Here is a 10,023-nt window from a genome sequence, read left to right on the forward strand (position 1 = left end):
ACCTCTTCCAAGGGCTCAGAGGGGGTTAGAGAGAGCATCCAGCACAATGGCCAGGTCCCACACAGGCACTCTGGGTCACATCCCAGGCATCAGCCTCCCGGGTGCCATGAAGGAAACGTGTCACCAAGGAATGCTTGCCCAGCGACTTCTCAGCAAGCATAGCACAGTAAGCCGTGATAGCAGACACGTAACCTTTCAGGGTGAAAGAAAACAACCCTGGGGTGAATTGCTTACGTAGAAACTCCAGTACTGAACAAACCAGGCAGTTAACTGGGTTGTGAGAAGAAAATATTCTGGAGTAAGTTAGATGATGGTAGAGGGTGAACCTAGGAAAGACTGATTGGTGATTGGGGCAGACATCAAGGGCCATTTTGGTGAAAGGAACAGAGGTGATGAGGAGGTGATAGTAGGTACGGTTTAAAGGAGAGAAATGTGGAAGGGCAGATGGTGGTAGATTTTGCTAAAAGGATGAAATTTTAAGAAGAAGGAGGAGCATAGGATGACGTATAAGAGTGGAGGAAGTTGCACACAGGTAGACAATGTTCTATGTAGGAGATGCAACTTGAAGGAGATTGGAGACTGTAAGGTGTTGGCAGAGGACAGTGTAGCTAGACAGCATCCAATGGTGGTCTATAGGATGGCTTTGGAGGTGAAGAAGAAGTGGAGGAGAGTGAGGACTAAAAAAAATAATAAGATGGTGTAAGGAGGAAGACTGTAGTGTGAGGTTCAGGGAAGAGGTCAGACAGGGGCTCGGTGTTGGTGAAGAGGTGCTGGATGATTGGGCAACTACTGCAGAAGTGATAAGGTAAACAGCTAGAAAGGTACTTGGTGTGACATCTGGAAATAGAAAGGAAGACAAAGAGACATGGTGGTGAAATGAGGAAGTGAGGGAGAGCATAAGGAGAAAGAGGTTGGAGAAACAGTATTGGGATCGGCAGAGAGATGAATAAAAGGAGATGTGGCAGTAGGTAAAAAGGGATATAAAGTTGATTAGTCACACCATTAAGTTATGGGAAAGAATAGTGGAAGCCAGGCTGAGAGAAGTGGTGAACATCTGTGAGCAACAGTATGGTATAATGCAGAGGAAGAACACTACAGATGCATTATCTGAGAGAAGGCTAGAAGAAGTTGTATAGTGTGTTTGTCGATCTAAAGAAAGTGTACGACAGGGTACCTAGAGAGAGGAGCTGTAGTATTGTATGAGGATGTCAGGTGTGTCAGATGTGAGGGTGGTGCAGGACATGTATGAGACCAGTGTGACAGCAGTGACGTGTGCAGTAGGAACGACAGACTGGTTTAAGGTGGAGCTTGGACTGCATCAAGTATCGGCTCTGAGACATTTCTTGTTTGCAGTGGTAAGGGACAGGTTGACAGATGAAGTCAGACGGAGTCTCCGTGGACTATGATGTTTGTGGACAATAGGAGTTTAGGTACCTGGGGTCAACAGTGCAAAGTAATGGATAGGGTGATAAAGAAGTGAAGAAAATAGAATGATTTGTGATAGAAGATTATCTGTAAAAGTGAAAGGGTCATAGGTTTATAGGATTGTGGTGAGACCTGCGATTTTGTATGGTTAAGAGAAAGTGGGATTAACTAAAAGACAGGAGGTGGAGCTGGAGGTAGCAAAGCTGAAGATGTTGAGATTTTCATTGGTGGTGACGAGGATGGACAGGATTAGAAATTCGTTTATTAGAGGGACAGCACATGTAGGACGTTTTGGGGACAAAGTGAGAGAAGCCCGATTGAGATGGTTTGGACATATGCAGAGGAGGGACATGGGGTACATCGGTAGAAGAATGCTGAGGATGGAGCCACCAGGAAGAGGGAAAAGACGAAGACCAATTAGGAGGTTTATGGATGTGGTGAGGGAAGACATGCCGGTAGTTGGTTTGAAAGAGGCAGATGTAGATGACAGAGTAGTTTGGAGACAGATGATCCGCTGTGGTGAACCCTAATGGGAGCAGCCGAAAAAATAAGATTTTTTTTCTTTTTTTTATGACTTTCTTATTTCTCTTACACACACACACACAGAGAGAGCTTCCTAAACAAATTGAGGATAGCGTCGGCTCCACCGAGTTTTATAGCTTCCTGGTTGTGATGTCACCCTGCGGTGATGGCGCGCCTCTCCGTTGAACAGATTGCACACGTGATTTAGAGCATGGACAACGTGGTAGCATTCTCAAAGCCTTGATGACACAGCTTGAGTTCCTGAAAGAGAACAGCAGGATGCAAAGTTTGCAAGCAAAATGTGATGCCACACAATTGGGCATCCAAATAATGATTCTTCAGACCAGGCCACCTTCCTCCATTCCTCAATAGACACTAACATGTCCATTGTGGGAGCTTTCTGTGGTGTACGAGAGTTAGCATGTGTCAGCCCGCTTGAGCACTTCAGGCATTACTGCAGATCGTTTGCCGCCTTTTCTGCCGAACTCCGGAAGGTCTTCGGCACATCTACACCACGCCAAGATGCCGCCCGCTCCCATTACATCGCTCTGTTGCAGAGTTCGCGACTGAGTTCCGGACCCAGGTCACTGACAGCGGATAGGTTGGCACTGCGCTTTATGATACTTTCCTCCAGGGCCTCTCCTCTGCCGTTAAGTACGAACTTGCCGCTCGTGATCCACCCCAGGATCTGGATTCACTGATCTCATTGGCGACACGCATCGATCGGCGCATAAAGGAACGCCGCCGGGAGCGTGGTTACCCCGCTCAGAGCCTAGATCCTCACAGTCCTTTAACTGCGAGCGGTTCCCCACATTGTGTTTCGGGTTGTGGCACCTGTTCTTTCTCTCTGCCGCAAGCCATGGAGATAGGACGCCACCACCTGACCCCCGCTGAGAAGGAGAAACGTTGGTCTCTAGGTCTATGCCTCTACTGCGGAGGTAAAGGGAACATGGCCGCATCCTGCCCAGTAAAAGGCAAGGCTCGTTGGTAAAGGTCATGACCTTTACCTGACCTGATTGCTGGCTTTCATCGGGCCCACTCGGGGCAGCCTGTTGGGGCGTTTGGGGCCGCCCTGTACAGGGGGGTACTGTCAGCCCGCTTGAGCACTTCAGGCATTACCGCCTCAATCACAGAGGAAACGCCCCCTCCCAACCAGCTTCACAGAAATGGCGTCTAATTTTCTGGCACTTATAAGGATGCCTGAATCCTCCAGACAGTGCCAGATTGTCTTTAGGCTTGCCCTGATCACTCTCCAGCATATTCTTGGTTTTGTTTGTTCTTTTGTTTCTGACCTGAACAATATGTCCTCCGGTTTCCGGCTTGGCTTGGCTCGCGCTGAACGCGCCCCGACTTCCGGCTTGCCATCATCACCCTCCGCGGAATCGGCTCCCTGAAACGGCTCCCTGAAACGGCTCCCTGAAATGACTCTGCACAGCTTTTCTTTCCTGCTCTTTTTGCATCTGCCTTGGATCCTATAACCTGAACTTTGACAGCATGGGCTTTCTGACCACCAGCTGTGTAGTCTGTTTGTTCTGATCTCATTAGACCCTGATACTTACCTCTGTATTCTGGAACACACCACAAAACCTGCTTTTTGGGAAATGGTGTGACCCAGTTTTCAAGACATCACAAGCGGCCACCGGTTAAATTTGCTCAGATCCTTATGCTTATTCATCAACCTTTACATTTTTACATTTTATGCAGGAATCTAAAATTTCTTGACAATAGAACATCTCATATGGTCTCCTCAACACGGTATTCTTTAATTAGGACATGAAGCTTAAATGCTGCACTAATAAAAAAAGTTATAAACATCTATAAAAAAAGCCTCAGCAATGTTGCATGTGAGAAATTATTATTAGCTCCACCCCCTAACCAGTTTACAAGTGGTTATAGGTTTGGACTTGAGAGTTGAGGCTGAGTGTGAAAATGTTCTTAAGACATTAATAGAAGTGTTAGTGGCTGCAGCAGTGTCTCTCATATGCAGGTGTTTCAGTTTAATAAAAACAGCATTGTGGTTTCTGAGTTTCTGAGACGGAGTGTTTCAGCACCTCACACTGACCTGCTTCATGCAAACTTCATTAGTGACTATAATGAGAAGAATTTCAACTGCAGAATCCAGAATGAATACAGTTCATCACCTCCACACAATGAGTGTTAGCTTTGGACTTTTCATTTCCTGTAACGAGTGTGTTGTAGTGACCTGCACATTCACACCAGTAGCAGAGATCTTTATCATACAATGGAAAATTTCATGCACATAAAGAGGACCACAAACACCCCCACACACACACACACACACACTCACATGCATGCTCATACACACACACACACACACACACACACGTGCACACGCTCATACACACATATAGACACACACCACACTTTTTTCACACTTTTTTTCAGAAGAACAAGCTAATGTTAAACCCACATGACTGTTCCTTTAAGAGTTCATGCTCCGCCCACATCAACTCTCCAACCAATCAAGTTTAGTTAAATATGAGTGAAGTAAAACCAGAACACACACTTTCATTGAACATGGATCCAGAGGCAATGCAGTTTTGAAAACAGAAATATTTCTACCAGGTTGTGATAAATTGAGAGTTAAAGCACAGATGATCTCATGCACAAGTGCAGCTCAGCGTGCAGCACCTTCTCTAACCAAGAGCTGAGATGTTGTGAGTGACAGATTGTCATCATTGGTGTTTTGCTTTCATTAAAGTGGATTTGTTCTGAACCATGAATTGATGGTGGAATTCCATACATCACTACTTAGTAAGCAGGTTTACACAATAGAGGAACCTCAGTTCATTTAATGATTTATTTGTACACACTGAAGACACACCACATTAAAACACACAACTGTATTCCCTGTTAAACTAAAACCAACTCCTGCAATACCCCACGCACAAAACATTAAATTTAGCTGAGAGTAAGCAGCACATCACGCTGGGGATCTCAGTGATCTGATGTTACATTAAACGAGTAAAATCGCAAAATTCACAAAATTAAACCTACAGGCAGACAACTAGCTAAACAGCTAAAGACCCACATACCTCTGCTATCTACGGCAATGGAGAAAAGGGGGCGGGCTTTTGACTATGATGCATCCTGTGGGGCAAAATCTACAGGCTTATATACCATCGCTGACAGACTTCCAATGTGTGTATTTTTATGTAAACTGTTGCTCTCAATCTAACAACAGCATGAATTTGTAGGAATACTACTGCTGGAAGGTGTGAGGAAAAGACTGGTGCAGGAAGCAGAGAGTTTTAGTGGCTGTGGATCTCTAGGTCGCATCTCAATATTTCCCATGTACTGTGTACTTCAGGGTGGACCAAAGCCAAAATAACAATCAGAAACACTCTTTATACAAAATCTAAATTACCTACAAAAATTAACACAAAAAGAAAGACAAGACACTTTCCTGAAGTCCCTCAACAAACAGCAAATAAACTCAAACCCAACAAAAATTGCAGCCACACCCCTACTACTGGTAAACACAACATACACACACTAACATATACACAGTCCCTTGCAACTTTTAGGAGGAAACCCGGTGGAGAAGCATGTTCGTAGATGTTCCTTAAGAACCTGCATGCACAGAGACACTGTAATGGGAAGACGGGGTACTAAACATTGTTTTTGTGTGTCAACACAAACTCATTCGATAACACAGGAGCTTTTTTTGTTACTCCCTTTCTTACTCCCGGTGAGTAAGAAGATGAGGAATGCTATCTGGGATCGGTCGGTGGTAAACTTGTGCTGTTGCTTCTCTATATAGAGGTTGACTTGCATAAGGAAGCCACTGCACTCAGCCACGTCTCTGAAATATAAACCCGGAAGAGCCATCAGGCCGCTGAAGGTGGAAGGGGAAACCTGGCGGGCCTCCCGGACAGCGGCAATGAGTTCCTTGATGACATCCAAGGAGGAACCCGTCTGTGGATCCATCGAGGTAAACGGTCGGTACCGGTCTGATCGCCTGTCACGCGTGGACCAAGAGTTGGAAACCAGAGTATGGTTAGGCACTTTATTAGTTTGAATACACAAGGCAGAGGAAAAGCAAAAACCGGAGAGTCGGTATAATCCGTAATGCGGGTACTCCAGGGATGATCGCCAGTGTAAACCGTAGATTGGACGGTGAGCGAGTGGAACTGGGCTCCTTATAAATGGAAGAGTAGATTGGAAACAGGTGAAGGTGATTAATAGGAGGGCGAAGTTGTGTGAGTGTAGGAGGCAGACGTGTGTGGTGGTTCCCTGACACCTTTAACCTTGTGTGTCTATACAGAGTAATACAATAAAAGGTAATGTAAATTCACACCCAAATTACCTGTCTATACAGCACATCTGGAAATGGTAAGGACAGCAGACATTGTCTCTCTTGGGGGACTGTGACAGGAGCCATTTTATAAGCCTTTCACTTATAAAGTAAAGTAAAAACAGTGAGACATCAAGTATAAATATTCAGAGTTTATTGTTATTGTTAAATATTAATAAGAAATGATCTACTATTCTATGTTAAATCCTGTAGATCCTGTACCTCTACTCTAGTGTGTCTATACAGAGTAATACAATACGAGGTAATGTAGATTCACACCCAAACTACCTGTCCATAGAGCACATCTGGAAATAGTAAGAACAGCAGACATTGTCTCTCTTGGGGGACTGTGACAGGATATAAGTCATTCACTTATAAAGTAAAGTAAAAACACTGAGGCGTCAAGTATAAATAGTCAGAGTTTATTGTTATTGTTAAATATGAATAAGAAATGATCTACTATTCTATGTTAAAGTAAACCTGTGATTATGAGCCCCACTCATAAACAAGTCTAAAAGCAACTCCAGGGTTTAGGGCAAGTATGAGAAGGTTCTTAACACGTTTGTAGAAGTGTTAGTGGCTGCAGCAGCACTCTGTCACATGCAGGTGTTTCAGTCTAATAAAAATACACATTGTGGTTTTTGCTTTTCTGAGACTGAGTGTTTTAAAAATCAGATCTCACTGAATTATTGTGTGTCACTTCAACAGTCCAAGAATTGTTATTATTTAAAGTATAATCTCACACCTTTTGGTGGATATGAATCATTTAATGACGATCCTGTAGAAAACACGTCCAAACTTATTCATGCAGAACATTTAGACAAAGTGCTGCTGCAGTCTATGAGTCCAGCAGTTTCACACCTCTGATGTGGTAAAACCCTTAATGGCCTCACGCTGGTGTTTGGTTTGAGACATGTATCTTCTAGTTTCCATCTCACATCTCTGTGTGTGTGTGTGTGTGTGTGTGTGTGTGTGTGTGTGTGTGTCACTGAAACATGACAGTTGTTACCTCTATGTTGGATTATTGCTCGTACTGGTTGGATGCTCCAGTAGGTGAATAAACTAAACTCAGTTAGTATGCAGAATGCAGAAACTTAAGTCTTTAACAGAAAGAAAAGATATGAACACATCTCTCCATTCTTATTCACACTGGATTTTCTCCCAATTACACATTGGTTATAAAATATTACTTTTGACCTACAAACCCTGAATTGTCTCACACTGAGAACTTAAATGGACTTCTGATCTTTTATGATCTGTCATGCCTACTTTGATCAAGAAGTTGGAACACTGATGAGTCGGTTACTAAATGTTGTTTAGTGTGAAGTTCTCTTCACCATCATTATGCACTGGATCGGTCAGTGTATGGTAGAAACTGTGAAATTGGTCTACAGCATATCAGCAGGTTTTCATCATGTTCTTACGCTTCCTTTAATCACATCCTGGTTGATAAACTACAGTGTGCTGCTCAGGTGGAAGTACATTTAATTTACATTTTATTTCTATGTTGCACAAAAAATGTTTCTATATTAGTTATTGGTGTGAATTGATTGAGAAGGAGATTTGATTAATTGAGGTGGTTAATTAAGTCTGTACCAGGAATGATTCTGGGATTGTTTGGGGTTTGGGCTCGACTGGACTCGGGTTCAGGTGAAGCAAAACCCAGAGAAGTGATTACATTTATCCCAGTTATAGTCAGTAAATATGTGTGATATTATTAATACACCTCATTGGAGTCTCAAACTTGTGCATTATGTGATGTGGAAAATACAAAGTTACATTTTAAAGTATATACAATAAAATCTCAGAAATAAAGAGAAAAACTGCATTGTGCATTTACTTTATATTTAAATTTTATTAAATGCATTTGTTTTAATCTTTTTCTACATACAGCTGTAAATATCTCCACATTGCAGTCAGACCAAAATCATTCCAGTATATAACCAACATCATCAATTATCATGAACTGAATCCAACACATGCTTTTGTCCTTATTTCACTATTTCTTCTATTTCTATATTAAATTTCTAATTTGATCTGAATTTACAAACAATCAGGAGGATTGGAAAGATAATAATCATGAAGGCAAGAACTCCAACTCTAACAATAGAGAGCAAGAAGAGCACATGCATCTGATCAGTACAACTGGAATCTGGATGGAAAAATAACATTCTATTAAAACATTTCAGGAGCTGAAATATATAATGGAGTTCACTGAACACTAAACTTCTAAATAAAAAAGAAAACAAACATATATAATAAAAACAATGTTAAACTCCAGAAGAAAATTGCTCTAGAAATCATAAAGAAAATAATTTGATTAAAACTCTTACCACTGGTGTTGTTTAAATCCTGTTGTATAACAGAACCTGTGATTTTGATTTCTGGTCCAGGTGAAGGACAGAGTTTCATCTCTTTATCTTTATAAATCAATTAGAAAAGCAGCAGATGAACAGAAATGATAGTAAATATGAATAAAGTGAAATCCTCAACATTTACTGCATATGTACACATAATACTGGTTAAAGTGTTGATCTGGAATTAGCAGCTTATCAGAGTCAAACTGTTTACCTTCAAATTGCAGACGTGTTCCAGATGTGAACTTTATTGTATAAAAGTGTGATATCTCTATTTCACCACAGAAATATTCTCCTCCATCGTCTTCTCTCAGGTTCGTAATGTTGAGATCAAACTGATGATCATTTACAGTAAAACTAAAGCGACTATTATTAAATCCTTCAGCAAATTTGTAACCTTTTATCCCGTAATATTTTGCTAAATAATGAGGCACTTTTCCAAAACTCTGTCTGTACCAGACTACTTTACTTTTGTCTCTGATCAGACTGAGATCACACGCTATAGTTACATCTTCTCCACTCTTTACTGTTCTCACGTGAAGCTCCTTGATGTCAGATGTTTTTACTGTAAAAAGTGTGTGATATTTAATGGTTAATGATGTCAGTAAATGAGGTAAATATGTAATATTACTATTTGAAATGAAAGATTTGAAAATGTTCTCACCAGCTGTGCAGAGACAAAGCAGAGAGTAAAGCGCCACAAAGAGTGAGATCATCGTTCCTGTTCAGACACAGTGATAGTGAGGAAATCAACTTGTGTGTTCAGTAGAAAAGCAGCTCTCACTCACACCTGATTGGATGATTTGAAGCTGTGGACTGATCTGATTGGTTTATTCGCTCTAATGATATGTGAAGCTCTCCTTGTGTTCTCGTCTCTTCTGATGCTGTGACGAGTCACATGACTATGCGGATATGATCTACTACAGCTTTATCAATCGTGTGAGTGTTGCCCGTCTACTGCTAACCGCTGCTACTCTTGTCTGCGTTGAGTTCAAGAAAGGCTCAGGACACTTTCATTCAGTTCACCAGAGAAGGTTTATTAGCAGTTTCACCCACCAATCAACACTCCTCATCTCTCTGTGGATTAATGTCAATAAGGAGAAATCACTCATGGGCACCATGTGACATTGTATTCCTTCTCTCCAGCATATGCAATGAAAACACCATCATATGCAACAATTGAACAAAATACATTAACATTTAAACACTAGACATTCTTACAAAAGATGATAGAAAAATAATAAAAGAGATCAAGAAAGAAATACCTGTGGATTAATGTCAATAGGGAGAAATCACTCGTGGGCACCATGTGACAACGTATCCCTGTAATAGTACAAAACTTGTTAGCTGGCTAACAACTCAGAAGCACATTAACACTGAATACATACGGCCCACATGATA

At 41.7% G+C, this 10,023-nt stretch overlaps 1 protein-coding gene across 1 annotated transcript; it reads right to left on the reverse strand.

Moving 5' to 3' along the window:
- Positions 1 to 8,109: 8,109 nt before the first annotated feature.
- LOC124376712 lies at positions 8,110 to 9,442 on the reverse strand. Its single transcript, XM_046835926.1, has 3 exons — positions 9,287 to 9,442; positions 8,765 to 9,187; positions 8,110 to 8,498 (listed from the first exon to the last, which is right to left on the reverse strand). The coding sequence occupies exons 1-3, from the start codon at positions 9,336 to 9,338 to the stop codon at positions 8,293 to 8,295; spliced, it is 681 nt and encodes a 226-aa protein (XP_046691882.1). The 5' UTR covers positions 9,339 to 9,442; the 3' UTR covers positions 8,110 to 8,292.
- Between the last annotated feature and the right edge of the window lie 581 nt (positions 9,443 to 10,023).

The sequence above is a fragment of the Silurus meridionalis genome, chromosome 23, assembly GCF_014805685.1.
Source record: "Silurus meridionalis isolate SWU-2019-XX chromosome 23, ASM1480568v1, whole genome shotgun sequence".
Classification (NCBI taxonomy): Eukaryota; Metazoa; Chordata; class Actinopteri; order Siluriformes; family Siluridae; genus Silurus; species Silurus meridionalis.